Source organism: Palaemon carinicauda, chromosome 27 (assembly GCF_036898095.1).
Source record: "Palaemon carinicauda isolate YSFRI2023 chromosome 27, ASM3689809v2, whole genome shotgun sequence".
In the NCBI taxonomy this organism is placed as follows: Eukaryota; Metazoa; Arthropoda; class Malacostraca; order Decapoda; family Palaemonidae; genus Palaemon; species Palaemon carinicauda.
In genome coordinates, this window is record NC_090751.1 from 32,501,045 (window position 1) to 32,528,156 (window position 27,112).

At 41.5% G+C, this 27,112-nt stretch overlaps 1 protein-coding gene across 1 annotated transcript in view; it reads right to left on the reverse strand.

The window, feature by feature from the left end:
• Syx8 (syntaxin 8) overlaps window positions 1–27,112 on the reverse strand; it is a 107,555-nt gene that overhangs the window by 10,685 nt on the left and 69,758 nt on the right. Inside the window, exons 3-5 of the mRNA XM_068350992.1 lie at window positions 25,975–26,120; window positions 13,392–13,513; window positions 6,810–6,902 (exon numbers count right to left, since the gene is read on the reverse strand). Coding sequence (XP_068207093.1) covers window positions 6,810–6,902; window positions 13,392–13,513; window positions 25,975–26,120 — 361 coding nt within the window. The remainder of the gene's footprint in view (window positions 1–6,809; window positions 6,903–13,391; window positions 13,514–25,974; window positions 26,121–27,112) is intronic.

Genomic DNA, 27,112 nt, shown 5'->3' on the forward strand with positions numbered 1-27,112 from the left:
GATGGTGAAAGGAAGGAAGGCAACAGTCATTCTACTCATTCACCAAAGACTAACCAGGCTAACCTCAGCCTTTCACCCTATTCGACTTTGAGATTGAAGTATTTAGACCACTTTTTGTGCAGCCACCATAGGACCAATGGAGAATGTATCCATATTCCTGTGGGTTACGTCTTGCAGGTAGTGGGCGGTGAAGGTCGTTCGACACTTCCACACACCCGCTTGTAGTACCTGCGCCACAGAGTAGTTCTTTTTGAATGACAGAGACATTGTAATATCTCTGACATCATGAGCTCTGGGTCGTTTGGAAGGGGCGAGGGTCTGGATTAAGGGCAAAGTCAATTGCATTCCGAATCCAAGAGGAAATGGTATTCCTGGCGACCCTCCGTGCTAACAAACAGAGCTGATACACAGGGACGAGCTGCTGCTATTCTTTTTATGTGACACCTCAGACTCCTGACTGGGCAAAGTACCAGTTGATCTGGATCTTCGGTTACAGAACGAGGACTCTATCCAAAATGGGCCAAACCTAGAGTCCAGCAAACCCAGATTTTGGGATTTAGCAATGAACTCAGGTACATAGCTAAAGATTACTTCTTTCCATCTCCAGAGTGGGAGACATCAGAGGATGGACCCTGCAGTTCGCTTACTATCTTGGCCGAGGCCAAAGCAAGTAGGAACGGTGTCTTCCACGTGAGGTAATGATCTGTTGCCTAGTGTAATGGTTCATAGAGAGGATTCTTCAGGGACTGAAGGTCCCGAACTACATTCCAAGGAGAAGGTCTAAAATTAGACTGGGGACAAGTTATCTCATAACTTTGTGTGAGTAAAGAAAGTCCCAATGAGGATGAAATATCTACTACTTTCAGTTTAAAGGCTAGATTCAAGGCTGAGCAGTAGACTTTGACTGCCAAAACCTAGAGAAGCATTTTTTCCTGAAGGTATACAAGGAACTCCGCTATCATTGGGACAGTGGCATTGAGGGGAGAGATACCCCTTCCTAGACACCAACCACAGAAAACTGACAACTTCACCTGGTAGACTGAAGCTGTGGAACGTCTAAGGTGTCCAGCCATCCTCTTGTTACGAACAGCCTCTCTGGACAGTCTCCACACAAAGTCGAAGTGAAACTATAGCTTTGAGGTAGATTTCGGCATGTGGCTGTTTTAGTAGGTTGTGTCATGGAGGTAGATCTCTTGGGATCTCCGTGAGGAGTTACAGAAGTTCCGAGAACCATTCTGCATGATACCATAGCACAGCTATGAGAGCCATTTGTAAGCTCTCGCTTACTATGACCTCGTTGAGGACTTTTCTCATCAGATAAAACAGGGAAAACACGTACCGGTCCAGATTCACCCACCAATTTTGGAATGCATCTTGCCAAAGAGCTTGAGGATCCAGGACTGGGGAGCAGTACATAAGGAGCCTGAAGTTCAGGGCCGTTGTGAATAGATCCACAGTCAGGGAACCCCACAAAGTCAGGACTTAGCTGGCTATTAGATGATTCAAAGACCACTCAGAGCTCACTATCCGAGTCGCTCTCCTCAGACTGTCCGCTAGCACATTCTGGTTGCCCGGAATGAAGCGAGCCGATAGGGTCACCAAGTTGTCTTCTGCCCATCTGAGTATTTCTACGGCTAGTTGGCGAAAAAGTACCGCCCTGTTTGTTCAGGTAAGCAACGACTGTGGTATTGTCACTCATTAATACCATGGAGTGCCCTGCCAGGAATTGGTGGAACTGTTGGAGGACAAGGAAGGCTACCCTCATCTCTAAGAGAGTTATGAGCCAAAACCTTTCTGATTTGCACCAATGGCCGGAGATGTGAAGGTGAAGCATGTGGGGACCCTAACCTTCTTTTGACACACCTGAAAAGAGCATCAATTATAGGGGATGAACAAGAAGATTGACCCCTTTGCAGAAGTTTAGGTCTGCTAGCCACTATCTCAGGTCCATCCGTTCCTCTTGTCCTATGTGGACAAGGCAACCCTTGGAATCGGGGGACTAATTCCATTGGGATTTTAGGCGCTACAGGATGGATCTCATCCTAAAGCGACTGTTGGGAACTAGACGGGCCAAAGATGAGAGGTGACCGAGCAGGCACAGCCAGCTCTGTGTTGGGAGCTCTTCTTGCCTGAGGAAGGTCTGTGCTACTTTCCTCTGCCTCTGAATCCTTTCATCTGATGGAAATGCTGTGTGTCTTAAGGTGTCTAATTGCAAGCTCAAATATACCAGATTCTGAGAGGGAGCTAGATGAGACTTCTCGAGGTTTACCATGATTCCCAGATCTTGGCAAAATCTTAGAAGTTCGTTTTGGTGGCGTAGAAGGGTCACCTCCAAGTCTGCAAGAATCAGCCAGTCATCCAGGTATCTTAGAGACAGATGCCGACTCTGTGGGCCCAAGAGGACACAAGAGTGAACACTTTCATGAGCACTTGAGGTGCTGTGGAAAGACAGAAACAACGCATCTTGAACTGGTAATGTTTCTGGTATAGCATGAATATTAGATACTTCCTGGAAGAAGGATAGATTGAGATCTGAAAATATGTGTCCTTAGAGTCTAGAGTGCAAATAATGTCCTGAGATCTTATTGCTTGTCTGACCGTATCGGCTGTCTCCATCCTGAATGGGGCTTGTTTGACAAACCTGTTCAAGGCAGAGAGGTCAATGATTAGTCTCCAGTCTCCAGACACTTTTCTCACAAGAAAGAGTCGACTGTAGAAGACTGGATACCCATCGAGGTCCTCTTTGAAAGCACCCTTCTCCAACATGGTCTGGACTTCTCCCCGAAGGGCTAACCCCTGTGCGGATCCCTTCGCATAGGAGCTTGATGGAAGAGGAACTCGAGTCAGTGGAGGAAGAGATAGACTGAACAGGATGCAATACCCTGAACGAATCACTTTCACTGTCCAGGGTCCGGCCCCATGAAGAATCCACCTCCGGCAGTGGCTCTGCAGGCATCCCCCCACAAGTGGTCGTATGGGAGGATTGCTCGTCCTAGCGGGGTCGGTCAGGGACAGAACCCCTATTCCCTCTGCCTCCACAGAAGGATTTTTTGCCTAGAAAGGACTGTTTGGACACCTTAGAATACTGCTGTTTTGAGTCTCTAGTCTTCTTAGTTGGCGGTCTAGCTGCTGGTTTGCGCTGTGGCTGAGTAGGATAAGGCCTAGAAGTTATGACTTTCTGAATAAGAGTTGTAATTTGACTTTCCTATTTCTCAGCCATACGCTCAACTTTCTCAGGATTGAACAGGGAACTTCCCTAGAAATGAGAGTTCTTGAGCTTCGCCACTTCGGCCTAAGGGAGTTGTCTATGGAATCTTCCTATAACAGCATACTTTTTCTTCAAAATGGTGTTGGCCCTGCGGTTCACTCCATTATGATAGGAACTCGATTGCCCAAGTGCCGGACAATAGGAGAATCTCCATAGACTTCCTAGTGGACTCCCTGGACCAGTCCTGAGACCGGACCAGTTATCCAACAGACCCCAACCAAACGTCAAGCCCCGAAGTACTGTAGTCTGCATGGCATAAGAGACTTTTTCTTGATTGAGGATATCGGAGGCCGAAAAAGAGACTGGTAGTTCTGTTAACTTCTCAAAGGTCATGCCTTTTGAGAGTGCCTCTATAGAGTGGTCAAGAGGCGGCTTAGAGAGAGGCTCACTGAGGATTTCGTAATACCTTCTCTGCATCTTGAAAGGAGGCGGGAGGAGTTTGGAGGAGTTGTTCGAACGTAGAGAAGCAGTGGCACCTGTAACCTGAGATATCGCCTTCTGTTTGGCACCCTTCAACCCCTTTGATCAAGGCAGAACTGCATTGGCCCTCAGGGGTTTCCAAGTACCATAAGATTGGTCCAGAACCACATCTTTACCTTCAGGAGGGAGGTCTGGCCGAGGATTTGGGAATAGCAAACAAATCCTTCGGCTCTCTGCACCGAGGCAGATTTTCCTCCTCCAGGGTAGGCATGACTGTCTCTGCTGGTCTGTGGAGGAGATGGGACTCTGCAGGAGGGGGATAAACCATGTCGCACCGTGCTGGAAGGCAGGCTTCCCTTAACACTACCTCAACAGGAGTGAGGCAGAATGAGTCCAAGTAGGAGATTGACCTATCCTCTTTGGGAGGAGATAGATCTATCCTCTTCCTCCTCGCTTTGGGTCTGACCTGTGAAAGCTTGAACTGCAGGAGACTCCCCTGTGGTTCAGGAGCACTCTCTTCCCAGGCCCTCTTGTGAGGAGAGATGGGTTTCTCCTTGCGTGGAGGCTCTGGAGAGTCGGAGTCCACTGAGGTCAGGAGGAGGAAAGGAGCCTAGGACAAGAGGAGGAAACAGTGGAATCCTGGGAATGAAGCCCAAGGACAGGGAATGGGAGTGACCCCCATCACAGCTTGCGCATTACGTTAAATAATTTTCACAGCCATGGGGGGTCGCAGGTTCCCGAAGTGCTTGGAGGGAAGTCCTTGGGACAGTATGGATGCCTGGGCTTTGAAACCTATGCTGGAATCTTGGGCTTCCTTCCAGAAGTCAAGATCGGCACAGGCCTTCCCTAAGGGGGAGGAACTGGGCGTTATTGTGTGGCCGACAATTGTCTCAGGGCAGGGGAAGCCCACGAGACTGGAGAGGCTGATGGGAGTCTCTCCTTGTGGGAGGTTTGCCCTGGAAGGAAAACCTCTAGCAACCAAAAACAGAGAAGAAATCTTGTTTGGGGACGAAGAAACCATCAAAGCAGGACGAGACGTGTCTCACGACGATAGAAAGTAACTTATCACTGTGAAACACTGAAATGTCACGCAATGTTGTTATGTCATACGACGTTGTTATGTCACGTGACTGCTTTGTCATGCGAAGCTGTTCTGTCGCACTATGCAGCAAGAGACTGGGCCTGAGCAGTAGAACAAAAACCCGGGTGAAGAGCTACCTGGATCATGAATCCAGGTCACGCAATTGTAGGGAAACATCCAGTCGAAAACCCAAAGGATCTACGTCAAGAGATACCTGAAGGGAGATTGGATCCACAAGAACCAGAAGGAGCTACTCACTGTTGTTTGGAGGGAGGTGGAAACCCTCAGACAACCTGTCGCATGAACCCACAGGATTCGCACGACGCAACAGATGACGAGAACCCGAAGGAACTACGTCATCGTTACCTAAAGGGAGATGGAATCCCTCAGGCAACAAGTCTCATGAACCCATAGGATTCACGCGACGAGGAGTATTATGAGAACCAGAAGGAACTACGTTATCATTACTTGGAGGTAAATGGAATCCCTCAGGCAACAAGTCTCATGAACCCATAGGATTCACGCGACGAGGAGTATTATGAGAACCAGAAGGAACTACGTTATTACCTGGAGGGATATGTAATCTCTCAGGCAACGTGTCATGAGCATCCAAAGTGTTCCCCCGACGAGAATATGGAGATCCTCTCATGTGAGCCAGTATACTCAGCATAACGAAGGTCACGAGAACCCGAAGGTTCTACATGACGGAAGACCGAGGACTCCCTGCCACCAAAACCCGAAGGCTCAAAGTGACAAAGGGCACGAGAGCCTGAAGGCTCAACGTGATCCTTGTTGCAAAATTCCGAAGGATCAACACAACGGGAGATCAGGATCTCCCTGTCATCAGAAAACAAAGTCTTTACGTGACGGTTGGTACGAGAGCCCGAAGATTCAACGTAACCAACGTTGTGAGAACTTGCCAGCTCAATACAACTAGAACTCGAAAACTTGCCGTGAAATCCTGAAGGTCAACACGACTATCACAAGACCCCGAAGGGACAACGTGACTAGAATCAGCAGGTTTGAAAAGACATCTCCAAACAACCCGTGGAGCACGTCCCGGATGGAGAAGGGTCATGAACTCTTCCACCCAACGAACCCCCAAAGGGGAACATCCGGCAGAGACCATCTGAGGAGCAGTCTGCTCAAGCTCTACTTCTCCTGAGGGGGAGGTTGGTTCACCCGAAGGAGAACTATGTTTACAGCAACATTCTGCCTCCATCCTTGGAGGAGAAGCGTCATTGCAACGTTTCCACTGCCCGCTAGTAGTCTTATCTTAAGAACAAGAGACATGTTCCCCCAAAGGAAAACCCTGTCTTGGACTCTGTTCCTCCACCGCCCCTGAGGAGTCAACAAAGTACTCGGCGTCGATGTCAGGAGACCAGAAATCAAATCGACGGGCTGCAATGCCTGTGCCCACAGAAGGATGATCAACCTCTGCGGAGGAAGGAGAAGACCGTCTCCTTCCGCACCAAATTGAAGGAGATCAAAAAGAACGTCCTTTGAAATGGGACAATCAACGCCCAGTAATGGGAGGCAGACCACTTCCTACACTCATCACAAGTGTCGTCCCTGAGACACTGGGAAGCCTGACTCAGCAGGTGAGGATCCGTTTCAACGGATGACATGAAGGTACCGCAGGAGCGGCCTTTGGGACCAGGACAAGTGCACAAGGGTCTACTACACACACACAATCTGAAAAGAAAGAGAAAATGAATCACATGAAAGAAAGTCAAAGCGAGAGAAAGCGGAGTGCGTCCGTTCTCCTCCGAGCCAGAAAAAAAATGTGGTTGCTCAACCCAAGTGTGTGAGTGAGCCCCCATCCACTAACTAGCGGTTGGGGTAGTTATCCCTCACTAAAATTATCATGGCTCGTCTTTCCGCTTCGCCAAAAGTAATACCCCTATAAATAGCGAAGGGTTTGTATTTGTGCAGAAAGAAGTATGCCGTATTTTTTTCTCATCTCTACAAATGAGCCCCATTCACTATCTTAAGATACAGTACCAAAATAATTAGCAGAGGTAGCTCAAATATACTAACCATTTTGTTCATTAACTTCAGTGCCTATTACAGATGCTATTCGTTTTTGTCTTGATATAACTTGAGACAGAACTTCTAATCCTGCTTCTTGCTCTGAAAGGAAAAGAAACTTGGGAAAAATGTTTTCTTCAGCCAAAACTACAACAATAACGTCTGTAGTACATAGCTTAGATAGAAATTTGGTTCTAAAAAGATATACGGGAAGTTGGAGCAATATTTTGCAATTCTTATGGACTAATAAAAATGATACAAATTTTGGTCATAATCAAACAAAGCTGACAATACTCCATGCTTCATATAATATATAATGTAGAATATAAGAGCTTTCATCGTGATTCATACCTCTTTCAAATGAAAAAATAAAACATTTACCATTTACATCAAAAAAAAAAAAATCAATGCAACACTGTATCAGCTGATCTGTTTGATGTAAATCTTTTAATAAGACAGAAAAATACCTAAGAGCTAGTCTCAAAGAATCAAATACTTTATAAATATCCTATTCACAGGACATACATATGTAATTAAAACAATTCTACATAAGATTGGAAATTTTTAAGGAACATGTAACCCAAACCAGGTCAAATGGCAAAGTAATGTACCATCATGTAAACAACATAAGCATAAAAACTTCATTCAGTACCCAGTATCCCTTATACAATACTGTACATCATTTAGAGAAGAAAATATATTAGAGGAAACAGTAGACTCCTAAGTACCCATTTCTGATTGGAAATAGGTAGGTAAATAACAGTTTCAGTGATCACAATTTATAAATTGCTACTGTAACTACTTAGATAATGATTTTCAGAAATACAGTATCATGTTTTTAGGAATAGCTCTACTTGGTGGGGACAGACTGGTACCATATATTATTATGATTCTTATTATTAGTAGTAGTATTATTATTGTTATTATAAATATTATTAATAAAATTATCATTATTATTATTATTATTATTACTATTATTATTATTATTATAATAATGAGGCACAATTAATTTGTTTAAATCTTGTGGTAAAGAATGAAGTGATCACCCCACACTGTACTTTCTAATAGTTTCTGTAAATTACTATATCCGACCATGGGGTTGGATAGGAGGGGGAATAAAACTTGGGGGTGACACCTGTCTAACTGTATGATGAAAAGGTCAGTCTAATATAACTTGAGATATTCATGACATTTAATAAATAATTACCTATGAGTAGGTGAACAGACCATTAATTAACAGGTATATACCTACCATCCTCTACATTTGCTAGTACCGTATGTAAATCACATAGCGTACTGACAAAACTTCATCATGATCATCATGAACATTTTTATACCAGCTGTTCCCTTCACGTGCTACGTGTGAAATGAGTTCTCACCATCATTCTTCTATACTACTATATTGCACTTGCTTCCTAAACTCCTATCATGGCAAGGTTTTCATTTACATTATTTTACCACGATTTTCTTGGCCTTTCTACAGGTTTTTAGTCCTGTCTATTCCTTATTTACTGTTTTCTGACTAAATGTTCCTCATCCAATCCCATCACTTATTCAAACTGTCTTCATCTTAATCTCCTTCAATTTCTCTTTTACAATATCATCTTCCCAAAGTACCCCAGTATTACATAGCAATGTTTTAAGATTGCAATGTATCAATATCTCTTCCATTTCCTTTACCTGTTCTAAGACTTGCTGACCTATCACAAGATTCTCAATTCTTTTATCTTTTCCATTTGGTCTTCTTATATAAGTCCTCTAAAATCCTGTGTTTAGGAGTATGGCTAACGATATGTCTGATAATTTTTTTGGTGGAAGGAAAATTAGTTGTAGCAAAAGAGTGGGGGAATAGAGTAGGTGAATGTAAAAGGGAGCTAGTGAGGGTTGAAGAGCTAATAAAACCGGGGGGTAAAAAGTAAATATCAGGAAAGGTTGAAAATGACATATGACGAAGTGAAAGTAAGAGAAACTAGCAATTTAGAGGAGGAGTGAAAGTTAGTAAAAGAAAATTTTGTTGGGATTGCAAGTGATGTGTGTGGCAAGAAGGTTGTTGGAGGTAGCATGAGGAAGGGCAGTGAATGGTGGAATGAAGGAGTGAAGGTAAAAGTGGAAGAGAAAAAGAGGGCTTTTGAAGAATGGCTGCAGAGTAATAGTGTAGAGAAGTATGAAAAATATAAAGAGAAAAATGTGGAAGTAAAGTGCAAGGTACGTGATGCAAAGAGGGCAGCAGACCTGAGGTGGGGTCAGGGATTGGGTCATTCATATGAAGAGAATAAGAAGAAGTTTTGGAAAGAAGTGAAGAGAGTAAGGAAGGCTGGCTCAAGAATTGAAGAGACAGTGAAAAATGGAAATGGGAGGTTGTTAAAAGGAGAGGAGGCAAGGAAAAGATGGGCGGAATATTTTGAAAGTTTACTGAATGTTGAGGATAATAGGGAGGCAGATATAATTGCTGTTGCAGGTGTTGAGGTGCCAGTGATGGGAGATGAGAATGAGAGAGAGAGAGATTACAATAGATGAAGTGAGGAGAGCACTAGATGAAACGAGAGTAGGAAAGGCGTCTGGTATGGATGGTGTGAGAGCTGAGATGTTGAAGGAAGAGGGTGTGACTGTACTTGAATGGTTGGTGAGATTGTTTAATATGTGTTTTGTGTTGTCAATGGTACCAGTAGATTGGGTTTGTGCATGTATTGTACCACTATACAAGGGTAAGGGAGATGTGCATGAGTGCTGTAATTCAAGAGGTATTAGTTTGTTAAGCTTAGTTGGAAAAGTGTATGGTAGAGTAATGATTAATAGGATCAGGGATAAAACAGAGAATGCAATCTTAGAAATACAGGGTGGTTTTAGAAGAGGTAGGGGTTGTATGAATCAGATTTTTACAGTAAGGCAGATATGTGAGAAATATTTAGCAAAAGGTAAGGAGGTGTATGTTGCGTTTATGGATCTGGAGAAAGCGTATGATAGAGTTGATAGGGAAGCAATGTGGAATGTGATGAGGTTATATGGAGTTGGTGGAAAGTTGTTGCAAGCAGTGAAAGGTTTCTACAAAGGTAGTAAAGCATGTGTTAGGATAGGAAATGAAGTGAGTGATTGGTTTCTGGTGAGAGTGGGGCTGAGACAGGGATGTGTGATGTCACCGTGGTTGTTTAACTTGTATGTTGATGGAGTGGTGAGAGAGGTGAATGCTCAAGTGCTTGGACGAGGATTAAAACTGGTAGACGAGAATGACCATGAATGGGAGGTAAATCAGTTGTTGTTTGCGGATGATACTGTACTGGTTGCAGACACAGAAGAGAAGCTTGGCCGATTAGTGACAGAATTTGGAAGTCTGTGTGAGAGAAGGAAGTTGAGAGTTAATGTGGGTAAGAGTAAGGTTATGAGATGTACGAGAAGGGAAGGTGGTGCAAGGTTGAATGTCATGTTGAATGGAGAGTTACCTGAGGAAGTGGATCAGTTTAAGTACTTGGGGTCTGTTGTTGCAGCAACTGGTGGAGTGGAAGCAGATGTACCTCAGAGAGTGAATGAAGGTTGCAAAGTCTTGGGGGCAGTTAAGGGAGTAGTAAAAAATAGAGGGTTGGGCATGAATGTAAAAAGAGTTCTATATGAGAAAGTGATTGTACCAACTGTGATGTATGGATCGGAGTTGTGAGGAATGAAAGTGACGGAGAGACAGAAATTGAATGTGTTTGAGATGAAGTGTCTAAGGAGTATGGCTGGTGTATCTCGAGTAGATAGGGTGAGGAACGAAGTGGTGAGTGTGAGAACGGGTGAAGAAATGAGTTAGCAGCTAGAGTGGATATGAATGTGTTGAGGTGGTTTGGCCATGTTGAGAGAATGGAAAATGGCTGTCTGCTAAAGAAGGTGATGAATGCAAGAGTTGATGGGAGAAGTACAAGAGGAAGGCCAAGGTTTGGGTGGATGGATGGAGTGAAGAAAGCTCTGGGTGATAGGAGGATAGATGTGAGAGAGGCAAGAGAGCGTGCTAGAAATAGGAATGAATGGCGAGTGATTGTGACGCAGTTCTGGTAGGCCCTGCTGCTGCCTCCGATGCCTTAGATGACCACGGAGGTAGCAGCAGTAGGGGATTCAGCATTATGAAGCTTCATCTGTGGTGGATAATGTGGGAGGGTGGGCTGTTGCACCCTAGCAGTACCAGCTGAACTCGGTTGAGTCCCTTGTTAGGCTGGAGGAACGTAGAGAGTAGAGGTCCCCTTTTTTGTTTGTTTCATTTGTTGATATCGGCTACCCCGCAAATTTGGGGGAAGTGCCTTGGTATATGTATGTATGTATGTAAAATCCCTTACACTATATGGATTTTACAATCCACACAACCTCTTGCAACACCATCTGTTACATTTAGTGGATAGTATAAAGTTTAACCACGCTCCCTTCTCTCAAAATACACATGACCATTCTCCTGAATGCACAGTCTACCTTGCTTCATATCTAGTAACATTAGCTTCATTTTTGCTTCCCTTGATCTGAAGTCCTCTCCTCTCCATTCTACTCCTCCACCATCTCTTAATTGAATTCTGCTGTTACTAAAGTGTTTGAGCTTCTTCTGGCAAAACGTCTTAATAGGTTTGCTGAAGGTAATCATCTATTCCCTAGTTTGCAATTTGGTTTTCGTAAAGGCCTTAGAGCATGTGATGCCCCTCTTACAATCTCCAATTCTGTACAGAAATCCCTTGATTGTGGTCAGGAAGTTTGTATGATTGGCCTCGATTTTAGTGCTGCCTTTGACCATGTTAATCCTCAGGCCCCTGTTTTCAAACTCAAACAGTTGGGAGTGGGTGGGTCATTTTTTAGCATTATTATTGATTTTTTAAGTAATAGATCTCAAAGAATTGTTGTTGATGGGCACCATAGTGAGTATAGGAATGTTATATCTGGTGTTCCACAGGGTAGTGTTCTTGGCCCATTACTTTTCATACTATATACACATGACATGTGGTTTGGCCTAGAAAACAATCTTGTTGCATATGCAGATGATGCAACTCTTTGCATCAATTCCATCCATTAATAGAGATCTAGCCAAAATTAGTGCATGGTGCAAATTATGGGGTATGAAGTTGAATCCTAACAAAATGCAAAGTATGATTGTAAGTAGGTCAACAACGGTGGCTCCTCAACATCCGGATCTCAGTATTGATAATGTTTCTTTAAATTTGTATGACTTAAAATTTTAGGTGTGATTCTCAACAGAAAATTTACTTAGGCCTGTGTATTCTTCAATTGCATAAAAAATTGGCTTATTGAGAAGGTCTTTCGAGATATTTGGTCATCAATCTATTCTGAAGAAGTGTTTCAATTCGTTCATTCTACCTTGTTTTGAATATTGTTCTCCTGTCTGGTCTTCAGCTGCTGATTCTCATCTTAATTTGTTGAAACAGAAACTTACGGTCTATTAAATTTCTTATTCCTGATCTAGATATTAATCTTTGGCACCGTCGTTCAATTAGTTCATTATGCATGTTGCATACGATTTTTCATAATTTTGACCATCCTTTACATTCAGATCTTCCTAGACAATTCCATCCTATTCGTAATACTAGACAAGCAGTTAATTCTAATACTCAGGCATTTTCCATCATGAGGCTCAATACTACACCGTATTCTAGAAGTTTTATTCCGGCTGTGACCAAGTTGTGGAATGATTTTCCTAATTGGGTAGTTGAATCAGTAGAACTTCTAAAGTTCAAAATTGCAGCAAATGTTTTTATGTTGAACAGACTAACAAGTCTTTTTGTAGGTTATATATGACATATCAGTCTAAACGTTGTTACTGTTTTAAGAATGATTTATTGTTAATTTGTTCTCATCATTTATTTATTTCCTTATTTCCTTTCCTCACAGGGCTATTTTTCCCTGTTGGAGCCCTTGGGCTTATAGCATCTTGGTTTTCCAACTAGGGTTGTAGCTTGTCTAATAATAATAATAATAATAATAATTATGTGCATTCAGTAGCTTCCAGGTGCCACCCTTTCCAGTATTCCTTTGCAATTTCATTCATTACTATGATCAGAGCAATGGGGTCAGCACTAATCCTTGATAGACTCCTTATTAAGAGTAATATCACTAACTTGAGTCTCTCTGATACAGGGGGTGGGTACCTAAAAGATTCATCAAGTTGCGTGATATTATCCTATACCCATTTCATTACTTTTCTAGGTGACCTCTTTAATGTTTTTAAGGTCTACAAAAATGGGATGTAATCTTTTTCTTTAATTTTATCATTATTAACACTGATTCTCTTTCATGAGACCAAAATGACAGAGCCATATCAATTTTTTACATTCTTTCTAGGTGTTTTATTTAGCATCTTTTCTAACATCATAGTATTTTCATGAAGTGCACCCCTTTACCTTTATTTACTGTTACGTTAAGACCTTTTTACTCCAATATTTTGGTACAGTTTCTTCCTTCATCAGGTTTTCATATAGTATATGCAGCCATTACATAATGCTAATACAGGTCAGTGATTTCATTTGTACATAATCACCTTAGTCTTAAATCAAATATTAGACAAGTTTCAATAAAAGAAAATAACTATAGAAGTGCTCCTGTAACATTCACAAATTAAATACTTACCCTGTTCTGCAATACGATTTCGTTCCCTTATTTGTTCCACTGTCAAACCTTCTGTGTTTACCCTTTCTTCCTCTACACCCCAACCAAAATCAGAAGTGTGCGCTGCAGCCGCAGAACTTCGTCTGAAAAAGTCCAACATCCACCATGAGTTTCTTTCTAATACTAAACTCTACAGAAAAAAAAATTAAATCAGTTTTCTAATGTTCATCTGCACAATTATCATCTCCCAATACTTCTTGCTTCAGGTTTAATTTACTCATTAATTAGTTTGTGTGTGTATAATACACACACTAAATCATGAATGATATAAAATATTATTATATATCAGTTAATTAATCAATGTTCTTGTTAATTGAAGATAGTACGGTCTATGATTCCATAGTAACAATACTCTATGCATTTTGTCTGCCAGTTGTCAACTGGCTATGTTTATTTGGACACCATCTTGTTTTCACGGAGTGATCTGCCAGCTCAAATTTTTGAGCCAGGAGCAATCTGAAGAGTGATAGTACGATGATGTAAAGCAACCAACTGCACTCGAAACTTGTCTAATACAGTTCATGAGAACCCAAGGGTAGTAGCCTTTCTCACCACCAGGTAACACTATGTCTACTCCTCTGCAGGTGTAAGGAAGATCTGTGCCTGCTCTGATCATCAATAGTGGGGTAGGTGGAAGAGCATCCATTGTAGATTGCGCAGGTAAATATTAGAAATACTGTATTAACTTTAAATTCTGAATTACATTTTCCAAATACTTGTCTGCAAAATCAACATCTGCCAATTCCCCACATTTAGTACGATGGAGGGGTAATAATTATGTTGCTAAAAAGGTTGCATGAACTATGGCTTAACCTGTTTGACTTCTGATAATGGGGAGTATCACAAAAGAGCCAAGTCCATTGGGAGCTACTGTCTAGGCCTCCTCTATGGTTGCTCTGTTGATGAAGCCAAACGTGTGGTGGCCCTTTCCTAATTGTCTGGTCATATTTAGGACTTACATTATAGTGGGAAAGGTCAACAATCTAGTCCCCACAAAGGTGATGCTTCCATTAATGGGATTTGATATTGGTATGTGGTGTCCTGCATTCAACAATCTAGGACCAAGGTGACACTTCCATTGAAAGGGTTTGATTGTTGATATGAGGACTTCCACTGTGTGATCTATGCCCTTCAAGATTTCACTACCGTTGATAGGGTTTAAATGTTAGTGTATGATAACGGTATGACAATGTAGTTCTCTCTCTCTAATCATTTTCAGCACAAAGGAAAGGGTACAGCAATCACAGTGGCATTGCCACAATGAGACCAAAGGAACATTATCATGTACTTGTACTAGCTCTACATCTTTTAAAGAAATTGAGGAAAAATACAGAATTGGATCTCGGTTTCCAGGATGAAAGATATTGACATGTTGATCCCAAATCATAATAAGTAACCATACCCTTAATATAGATACTCGTCAACTTACGACCGATCTGGTCAGGTCAGAATATTTTGAATTACCGTACAGAAAGGGTTAGCTATTTTTTTCCTAAAGGTTTAGATTTTATTAATAACAATATTTTTGGCTTGTGGATACTGTAGTGTTGCATGAATTGCATAAAAATCACAATTAAACGAATTCATAATTTCACCGCCTAGTTACAACCACAATAACACCCCCCCTCCCTTCCATTCCCACTTCAATGTTTAACAGTAGAATGCTCCTTTTACCTTCCCGCAATTTTCACCAACAGCGTTTTATTAATTCCATGTTTTTTAGTAGATTCTGGTATTCAAATAAATATTACAGTAACATGTTTATCTTATGCTTTGTGTAATTTATCCCAATTTGTTTTAAAATATGTGAAAAGTTACAAATTTATGTAGCGTGCATCTGAAAACAAGCTCCTGTCGTTGACTTCGGCGTGAGTAGTTATTAAATTTAGACTAGCCAACACAATGCTTCATATTATATTTATTCGTTAACATTATTTATTGACAAAACCTATATCTGAGGAAAAATTTTAAGAAACATTGAACATGTACCACTGTTATTATTTTCATTATCCTATATGTATCATTTATTGTATTATATGCTTTCAAGCATTATTTCAGCTGTTGCATATCACCAGATTAATTAATGTCTTATTAATATGATATGCCAACACTGTATTAGCATTGGCAACATTTACTTATTGTTGCCATGATTCACTGTCGTCTTGTCCTCGGCTCTTACTGATAAGTTATCTTTCCGTTGTATCCACGGACTTTGTATTTTACTCGTAATAGACATTAAGAACCTACTTTTAAAGTTGTATCTTTGCCCCACACATTAAAGTTAAGGAATTTACCAACACGTACATGGCACAGTAAACTCATAGTGTCATATTGTCAGAAGTTTATCTAAAGAGGTGGACAATAGGAACCGGTCAACACCCTTAATGGACTCTTAATTCAAATGTTTTTGTGGTTTGTATTCAACTTCTTCTATTTCATGTGCAGTGTAGTGATGCAAGTGAAGTGTGAAGTGTTGTGCAGTGCATTGTGCTTTTATAGTGCACTTTTTATAAGTCCTAGTGTATTATTTGCTGTGCTGTTGGAAGCAAGCAAGCAAATATTATGTTGTGGCATGGTCGGGGCTTGCATAACAACATTCAGTCTCAACCATCGCCGCGGGGTGACTGCTGCCTGTAGCGAGACTAGTGAGTTGCTGCTCCCCTCAATTCACTGTCTGATGTATTCATTGCACATGCACACGTTCACTCCTTATTGAACTTTTCTTATTAGTTTTTAATTTCAATTAGTTTTTAGTGTTTATTGTTAATAATTTTGTTAGAACTGTACTTTGGCTCACTGCACATTGGAAGTAATAATGGCCTCGAGAGATAGACTTACAGATCAGTTAGAAGAGACAGCAGAACAGGGACCATTTATTGATGTTGGTACCCACAATGTCCACGCTGCCCACACCCACAGTGTTGGAGTAGTGTTGGAGCGCACTGCCTCTCCCTCCCCACCTTTCTTGAGCCCCCACTACCACCCACCGTCTGCCTCTCAAGATAAAGGGACAGATTTCCTCAGTTTGATTAGGTTTTTAGAGGAATCTCGTTTGTGCGTGGATGAAAGAAGAGGAAGGGAAGATGAAGAAAAAAGATAAAAAAGAAAACGTAAAGAACAAAGAAGAGAACAAGAAGCAGAGGATGACCTTATTGTCCATTCTCCTCCAGGTACTCCTACACCTGGCACAGAGGCAAATTCTGACTCCAATCAACCTGCTCTCCCACCTCCACAGAAAGCAATGGCTCAACCGCTGCCCCCACTGTAAGCTCAAAATGTTCAGGGAATGGAGATGTTGGTGGGATGACTATGCCGTCATGGTGGATCTTTCTAACCTTTCACGTGAAAATCAAATGATACAGATGAGGATGTGTTTAACCCTTGAAACACAGCAAGTTTTAGAACACACATTACAAATTTCTCCTTCCACAGATAAGTCTGTAGATGAAGTCCTGGATGCTCTGCAATTGCATATAGAGAATTTGAGGAATGAAGTGCTTCGCTGAAGAGAGTTGCTTAGTTGTAATCAAATGGAAGGAGAATCTTTCACCGATTTCTGCGTGAAACTTCGTCGCCTTGCAGAAGTTGATTTGTACCCAGGTAATGCTGCCGCATGTGAAGGGACCCAGCTGAAAATTATCATCTTGATGGGTATCCAAGATATGGAGTTAGTCCAGAAGTTGATTGCCTTGGTTGCCAATTCTCATTTATAAGCTTTTGTCACCACCTGTCGATCGTATGAGGCAGCTAAAACGGCAACTTCTGCCATATGTGGGCCACTTAACCAATTGTGTGCCATTTCCGCCTACAAGAGAAATAAGAAGCCAAGTGTAAAGCCTCCACCTTCGCCAAAATCCTCGAAGCCAGCTGTTTTATGCCAGAACTGAGCCTGCCAGTCTGACCTGGATAAATGCCCAGCTGCCAACAGTACCTGAAAAAACTGACCGTGTTGGTCATTGGTCCAGGACATTGAAGTGTTCTGCCAGCAAAGTCCAGTGCCATTGTTGTCACCATATTGGACACTTCGATAAATGCTGTAAGGCTAACAAGAAAAATGGTCATCAAGACAGATCTTCAAGCATCAGTAGTGCCTCTTCAGTTTCCAACAAATCGAAAGCTTTACAAACCAGTTGTCATCACTTAGGATCGCCTTTTGCCATCTCCAAGACGCCCAACCCTATATGTGTACTCTTGTCATCTGGAGATATCAAGTCTCGCATCAAGATGTTACCAGACACAGGTACCTACGTCACTGTTATCAGTGGGTATCTCCAGGAGCTGCTTGCTACCACTTCCATGGAATGTTACGTTCACTGCGGATGGATCTCCGATGTCACCTACTCTAGGTATATTACAAGCTACCCTTACCTTAGGCAAGCGATCCTGTCATGCCAGGATTCAAGTTCACAAAAATGTGGACGTTCCACTTTTATCCTATGGTCATTGTCAAGGACTGGCTATAGTATCTCCCGACTTCCCCAAACCTATTTTGGAGGTCAAACATGTCAATAGATGCAAGGAGCTACCCTTCTCAGCAACCACATCACCTTCAACTTGTCCTCCTATGAGAAAACAGTACTCCGAAAGGATGGTGCAGTGCCTTTTGCCATCCACATCCCAAGATAGATTCTTTTTGCATTTAAGGACCAAGTCAAGGAAGAGCACGAATCTACGGTGGCCCAAGGAATAATCAAACCTGGTGGTGATAACCCTTCATTCTTGTACCACCCTCTCGTCGATGTTGCCAAGAATGGGACAGGAATATGTATCACTGTCGACCTAACCAAGTTGAACAGCCAAGTTTCTCATCTAGCCCACCATTCACCTACATCCTACACAGCTAATGGTAGTGTGGACCCAAAGCCTTGTTACTTCACCACAGCTGATGTCCTCTACGGGTATTGGCAGAAGAAGATCGACATTTGTCCACCTTTATTACGCCATATAGTCAGTTCGTACATTGCAGAGGACTGAAGGACTTTGTAGCTACTGGCAATGCCTTCTGCCTATGAGGTGATAAGGCCCATCAAGGTGTCCAAACTTGCATTAAGGTCATAGACGACCTCCTCCTCTATGACGAACACTATGTTGCACATCATCGTATCCACGAAGGGCTAACATATAAATTGGCAACATTAGGTCTATGACTCTGCATTCTTTTCAGATATTTAAGCACTGCTCTTACAAGACTGAGTGACATGTCATCCAGAGCATCAGTTACTTCTTTGAAAGAAAAAATCATGAAAGAGTCAAATCCGATATCATTTCCAACCAGATTCTGGGTTTTGGCCCCAAATTTGGGAACAAAAGAGACAAGGATAGATCTTTCCACCCTTTGGAATGTAAAGCAAGAAAAGATAGACCATGCAATTAACATACAGTGGAACCTCTACATCCGAACGTATCTACATCCCAATTTTCCAACATCCGAAGTAAAATTCGAGCAAATTTTTTACTCTACACCCGAATTTTATTTCGACACATGAAGTAAGCAATTTTCGTCGTACCAGTTGTATCCAAATTTTTCGACACGCGAAGTACTATTCGAACACGTCCCTACTCTACACCCGAATTTTTTTTTCGACACCCGAAGTAAACAATACCCGTACGCATAGTCGGTGCTCATAGCGCCTGAAGTGTTTTTTATTTCCGCCGATAGAAGACAGCAGTTCGACCTCAGAGGGACCCTCAGTTAGCGCGGCTCGGGTCAGTCCTCTGTTCTCGTCGGCTTCTTGTGGTTGTGCCCTGTGCGTTCTGCTATTAACCGTGTTTTAATCGTGATTTTTTAAGTGCATCCTTTTACGGTAATTTACATAAAGTATGGGTCCTAAAAGGCTTAGTTTTTCAAGTGGTAGTTGTAGTGGTGAGAAAAGGAAGAAGGAAATGCTTTCTTTAGACGTAAAGCAGGAAATTATTGAAAAACATGAGTGTGGCGTCCGCGTGAGTGAACTTGCTAAACAGTATGGCCGTAATATGTCGACGATCTCAACAATCCTTAAACAGAAGGAAGCTATCAAAGCAGTGAAACCTTCTAAGGGGATCACCATTATTTCAAAACGCCGTAGCCCTATCATAGAAGAGATGGAACGACTTCTGCTAGTGTGGATCAAGGACAGAGAGATCGTTGGCGACACCATCACCGAAACTGTCATCTGCGAGAAGGCGCACGCCATCTTTACGGACTTGAAGGAGGAGAGCTCTGGGGGTGATGCTGGGGAGAGTTCAACCGAACCTTCCTCAGATGATTTCAAGGCATCTTGTGGCTGGTTTGAGAAATTTAAGAAACGGTCCGGGATTCATTCAGTTGTTCGCCACGGAGAGGCTGCTAGTGCGGACACAAAGGCTGCAGCTGACTTTGTCAAGAACTTCCACCTCGCACTGTTGCTAGAAGTGAATGCTCTAATAATCGGAGTGAGCTGGACTCCTCCCGTTCCTTCTCCGCCTCCATTTCCCGTCACAATATGAATGACACAAGGGAAAGGAAGGACATTCTAGGAAGAGTTAAGAACCAAATGATTGTTAGATCATAACAGCCAATTATCCCAAAAGTGGAACAACTGGACAATGACATTATTAATAATGACTCTCGGCTGATGTACTCCAGTCAAGGTCCCGATATCAGGCTCAGAAGTCTCATCTATCCTTTAGATGGACTGGATGAGCCCCCTTACACGCAAACCACTAATAGACGGTATACTATTAACTCAATCTTCCCAAAATCTCAAAGCCCCAGACCTACCTTTCGTGGTTGTAGAGGGTCCTGCTAGGGAGGGCATGGGGATGCATACAATACTTTTAGCTAAGGTAGTAGGACTTAGGGGCTGACCCTTGGATGGTAGGAGTCTTCCGTTCAGGATATTGAATCCCTTTTTACAGCCTGTCCGTTACCTCTGACCAGGACTCTGAAAATCAAACAATTTTATATGAAAGACACTGTAAAAGACCAACTCTTATTAGAAGTATCAAAATTTTTTGGCCGAGGGAACACTGGAGGAAGTCTTAAGCGACTCCAGTGAGACAGAGGAAAAGACAACTTGGTAACAACATATGGTCTCCTAATAAGAAGGCACAACCTTGCTCCTTCCATGCCATCAGGTTGTAGAGATACACATCCTCCCTCTCGGTAACGTTATTCTTGAGTGGAGAGAGGTCATTGCTATCTAGTAATTAATCGGAGAAAGCAATGGGCGCAGAAAGGCCTTTATGCCTCCTAGCTGCAATGAGACTCTACCTTGTGAAGTTCCAGATCTTAAGGTGTAATTACCTCTCACCGGCTGTTTACTAACTCCAGGTGTATTGCTAAACAGTCCTAGACCAAAACCTACATTAATAGGCGATACTTCTTTAGTATCCCTCAGACAGTTGGGACTTTTACAATTTTACACTGCTTCGTCTGATTTGTTAAAATGAATGAAATTCAAACATCCACTGGAGTCAGAATAACGCTAGTATCTTCTAAGGAGACAACAGAGGAGTGGTCCCGAGACTTACTGGAACATCTCATGGAATCCCTGGGAAAACCTCCAGAATGACTAAAATCTAATTGGTCAACCACACTCGGGGTTAAGTTGCAATGCATTGCCTGCTATGTCACAACAGCATAGAACTAGTTGGCTGCAATTCCAAACAAAGGAAGTTCAAGCCTAACAGCGAAATAAATGTCCAGATGTCTCAGAGAGTTGTTCGCAACAGTCTATTGGGCCAAATGGAACCTTTATTGATTGGGGTTATACAAGGGATATTGTGTCTCAAGTCTCAAGACCACTTTCCTCTGAATATGGACTATTTGATGATCCTGAGGAACAAATTCCTTGTCAGTCAAGGTGGTGTAAGTACTACTGCTAGACCTTGAACCAAGTTCTCAATTGGAAAGAACTTGATCTTCCCTCTTCGGGAGATCTCTCAGCTCTTGTTTGGGTTTTTAGCAAGAAGGCTTGTTCCCCCTTGAGAACAAAACTACCCTTTTGGAATGTGGAGAAGGGTGTTCAAGTCTTTGAAGAAAGTCCCCCCACAATCCCATGCATAAAGCCTAAGGCAGGAGTCTTACCTTAAAGACTGCCTTCTTCCTTGCTTGACCTTCAGCCAAGGAGATGAAGCAGACTGCATGGTCTATTTTACCTCGTGTCCCATCCATTCTAGAGGGTACAAAGAATTTTTCTTAACCTTTGCTCTCGAGTATGTGACCAAAACCCAAATTCCAGTGGATTATCAGGTGGACTTCTTCACGATCTTGTCTCTGAAGGAGGCCATTGATGACCCGGGTGTTAGTTTACTCTGTCCAGTGAGATCAATTAAAAAATTTCAGAAAATGAACAAAAGATAGTAGGCCAAAACTTCTTCATTCTGGGTATGAACATTGATTGCACTACGGGAAGTTTTTGAAAATGCAACTTCTTACTGGTTGAGAAATCTATCTTAAGAACTTAAAATTTTCAGAGGAAGCTTCGTTAGGGACCCCCTCAAGCACATGATATCCATGGTTCTATCGCAACAGCCAAACCTGCCACAACAACCATACATAAAGTTCCATGATGCAGTGCCTTGCCTGTTTCTTCAAGGTTAGAATCTATCTGGCATCTCCTCTGAAAGAAATAATTTTTAAGACCAACTGCAAAACAGCTTTCTGGATATCTCTGAAAGTCTTCTTCCTTATCAGTATACCTGGCTAAGTGGAAAATCTGTGATAGTTGTCGAAGGGGGGAATATTGCTCCACTCAAGACCACTCTTACCGTGATTGCAGACTTTTTGGTGTTCCTGAGGAACAAGAAATTCCTTTGTCACTGCGGGGAAATGCCACTGCTCGGCCTTGAGCCAGGTATTCAAACTGAACGGGCTTGATCTCTCAGCTGTAATTAGAAGTTTCGGGCAGTCTTGCCCTCCTTGAGAACTCAAACACACTACCCTGGATATGACAAAAGTTCTGTGGGCCTTACGGCAAGTGCCTTACAAACCTATGCATAAAGCTTTAGATAGGGACCTTACGTTAAAGATTGTCTTCCTCCCAGGCTTCAGCCAAGAGAGTACAGTGGTACCTCTACATACGAATTTAATCCGTTCCAGAACCAACTTCGGATGTATGTAGAAAATGTTCGGATGTCGAAATGAATTTTTCCATAAGAATACATTGAAATAGGATTAATCTGTGGTTGAGCCCAGAAACCTATGATAATTTCTTAATAAACTACTACACATAATTTCTCATGAGAATAATGCACAATTAGATAATAGACATGTAAATAAGAAGAATTAGCAAAAAATGATAAATAAGAAAAGGGTTTTTAGCGTCACTTTATCTTAGAAACCCCAGCGCAGGTGTTGTTGGTCTTGCTACGCAGAGAGGAGACGGACGGGCGGCGAGGAGGTAGAGAGGTTAACTACGATAAACGTACACTGCCGTAACTTATTCTAACTTACAATAAGTGAACTTTAACATAACTTAGCTTATTTTTTTTCTTTTTTTTATATTTAATATTCTTTTTTACATTTTCTTTTTTTTCTTTTTGATGATTAATTTTAATCACTTTCACTCTCTCCACTTAAAATTAATTGAATTTCTTTCGCTTCACTCTTTGCCGTTTTCTTTGAACCACTTCCATCCTCTTCATCACGAGTTCGCTTCGTAGTTATTTTAAAGAAACTATCGATAGATAGTTGCTTGGTACGGCTTTTCAGAATGTTTCGAAAGTGAGTTAGGCAAACATCATCGAACTGCGCAACTACACGACAATTTTTTTGGGTGGTATTTGTCAATGAAGTCGACCACGTCTTGATATTTTCCTAACACCTCTTTTATTTGCGCCGAACCTAACACATGTTCTACCTCCTCGATCCCTTCCTCATCATCACCCATGTGCTCAGACATAGCATGGAGTTCCTTGAGCTCCTCTGTGGTAAGTTCGTTGTGATGTTCGGCGACGAGTTCCGTGATGTCATCTGCGTCGACCTCCAGACCCATGGACTTGCCAAGGGAGACGATTTCCTCTATGTCTTCCGCTGCACCCACCACGGGATCAGGTTCGGGGTCAAAACCTTCGAAATCTCGGGGAGAAACTGCATCAGGCCACAGCTTCTTCCAGGCAGAATTGAGGGTCCGTCGAGTTAATCCCACCCAAGCCTGATCTATGATCTTCAAGCAGTACACGATGTTGAAGTGGCTTTTCCAAAATTCACGCAAAGTTAAGTTTGTGCTTTGCGTGACATTAAAGCACTGCTTGAATAGGTGCTTGGTGTACAGCTTCTTAAAATTCGAGATGACTGGCTGGTCCATGGGCTGGAGGATAGAGGTGGTATTCGGTGGAAGATACAGCACCTTTATGAACTTAAATTCATCGAAGATATCATCTTCAAGTCCGGGGGGGTGAGCGGGTGCATTGTCAAGGCATAGCAGGCACTTTAAAGGCAATTTATGCTCATGAAGATACTTCTTCACAGAAGGGCCGAAAACTTGGTTAACCCATTGCACAAAGAACTGCCTAGTGACCCAGGCCTTCAAGTTGGATCGCCAGAAAACATGAAGCTGGTCCTTATCGACGTTGTGTGCCTTAAAGGCCCTAGGGTTCTCAGAATGGTAAACCAGTAAGGGCTTGACTTTAAAGTCCCCGCTAGCGTTGGCACATAGGGCAAGAGTCAACCGATCCTTCATTGGCTTATGCCCAGGCAATTTCTTCTCTTCGGCGGTGATGTAGGTTCGACTGGGCATCTTCTTCCAAAACAGCCCGGTTTCATCACAATTAAACACTTGCTGCTCTACGTAGCCTTCTTCCAGCACGATCCTTTCAAAGTTTTTGACAAAGTCAGCAGCAGCCTTTGTGTCCGCACTAGCAGCCTCTTCGTGGCGAACAACTGAATGAATCCCGGACCGTTTCTTAAATTTCTCAAACCAGCCACAAGATGCCTTGAAATCGTCTGAGGAAGGTTCGGTTGAACTCTCCCCAGTATCAACCCCAGAGCTCTCCTCCTTCAAGTCCATGAAGATGGCGTGCGCCTTCTCGCAGATGATGGTTTCGGTGATGGTGACGCCAACAATCTCTCTGTCCTTGATCCAGATTAGCAGAAGTCGTTCCATCTCTTCTATGATAGGGCTACGGCGTTTTGAAAAAATGGTGATCCCCTTAGAAGGTTTCACTGCTTTAATGGCTTCCTTCTGTTTAAAGATTGTCGAGATCGTCGACATATTACGGCCATATTGTTTAGCAAGTTCACTCACGCAGATGCCACGCTCATGTTTTTCAATAATTTCTTGCTTTACGTCTAAAGAAAGCATTTCCTTCCAACTTTTCTCACCACTACCACTTGAAAAACTAATCCTTTTAGGGCCCATACTTTACGTAAATTACCGTAAAAGGATGCACGTAAAAAATTACAATTAAAACAGTACAGTAATAGCAGAACGCACAGGGCACAACCACAAGCAGCCGACGAGAACAGAGGACTGACCCAAGCCACGCTAATTGAGGGTCCCTCCGAGGTCGAAGTGCTGCCTTCTATCGGCGGAAATAAAAAACACATCCGGCGCTATGAGTACCAACTACGCGTACGAGTATTGTTTACTTCGGGTGTCGAAAAAAAATTCGGGTGTAAAGTAGGAACGTGTTCGAATTGTACTTTGCGTGTCGAAAAATTCGGATACAACCGGTACGACGAAAATTGCTTACTTCGTGTGTCGAAATAAAATTTGGGTGTAGAGTAAAAAATTTGCTAGAATTTTACTTCGGATGTTGGAAAATTCGGATATAGATTCGTTCGTATGTAGAGGTTCCACTGTTAACTAATTTCCTTTGCCAAAGCTAAGTTATACCTAAACTATTCAATGTTTCAAAGAAACAACCCCTCAAATACTCTAAAATCACATCTAAATTCCAAACAATTTAGTTTTTTGTAGTAGATTTCTTCATATTCAGTTCTGAAAACGTTTCTGATGATATCTGAAGTTTCCAAGTTTAACCTTATATGCTTAAGAACTGAATTAAGACGAACTGTAACATTTACTGGTTTAAATTGATAATTTCCTTTAATGCAAACATGTCCTAATCACTAAATTTCTCTATATTTGCACCAATCATAGTACAGTCGGCATATCAGAAGATGAACTCCTGAGCAACATCCAACTGGTTATTCATAGTAAAGAAAATAAAATAATGACCACAATAACATAAGTTGTCCCCAGGCACATAAAACTTTGAAATTCATCATGACACAAACTGAAACAAGTGTTGCCACAGCCAGAAACAGAAGTTAAGTGATGTTGGAACGATACACAGAAACTATTTACGGCACACCTAGCATTGAAACTGTGCAAATACTCGGGCAGGTAGTTTGAAACCCATAAAAACTTCTATTTTTTCTTTCTCTCCCCACTAGCTTGAAAGTATAAAGCATATGAATATAAAGGATAAGATTCATTGAACTTGTTGTCTACTAAAGCCAATCACCATACATCCTAAATCAAGTGTTGTGAAACTATGAAACTTCAGAATTTACAATACAAGAGCTTTCTAAGAAAATACTGGAGACTTAAAAATGTAAAAAAACTTATAATATTACCCATCATTAAAATCCATTGCTACTCTTTTAATAGAGCTCTGTAGGGTCTCACAAAGGCGTATTCGTCTTTCTTTTTCTCTTTCTGTCAAATTGCGCAACTCCCAGTCATCTATCCTGGCTAACAGGTTACAAACAGCTTTCTCTGCCTGTAATTGAAAATTCTAATAAGTTACCTTATTGACAAAAAGTAATAAATGGCTTATAATACTTATCAATTACTGTTAAAAGCAGCTCATCTAATAAAATATAGTACTGTATATATAAGCAAGTCACATCATAATGTGGGATATAGTTCTAAAAACAAAATCTCATATATCAAAATAATTTGTAAAGAAAGTATGCAATTAAAGCACAAACTGTAAAGTCATAGTGTACATAGTGTGTCCCGATCAAGGTACACAAAATGGGAGTTTATATCATCAATCTACTATCTAAAATACATGCACTGTGCATACACTTGAGTGACAACTAACAGTAATTGCCAATTGAAAAACTACCGGTAATGGGTTTTCTATAGAAGGGTAAGCTGGATTTATTAGAAAAAAAAAATTGAAAATTAAATTACCGGTAATGTACCAAAAAATGAACATACTGTACAGTACTTGGTCTGCTAAAGTATCTATTAAATAACAACAAAACCAAAGCTTTCTGATCTTTGAATATTACTTTAAAAATTCTACCAACTGTTCTACCAAAATCTACATGAGAATATTAAACATGCTACCAGTGCAGATCAAAAGGACATTTATTTTATACCCTGAAATGGAAAATTCTATTGGTCTTTTAATAGTTTTTTTTTTTTTTTTTTTTTTTTTTTTTTTTTTTTTTTTGTAAAATGTCCATAAATTCTACCCTTATTCGTTTTTTGACAGAAAAAATCAAAATACCAATTTCTTTATTTTCTGATGTACTGCTATTTTTCATTGTAACTTTATTTACAATTTGTACATTTCAAGTGTTATTATGAATGTTTCCCTGAAGGTTGCTGTCAACAAAAAGTAAAAAAAAAAATTTTTTAAAGGCTTGAAAGAAATATGAAACAGTTTAAAAGTTCTAAATACTTTACAGTACTTTAATTACCTCAAGCATTCTCTGGATGAATAGAATAATAAAATGAAATGTTACCCAAATCAAGCAC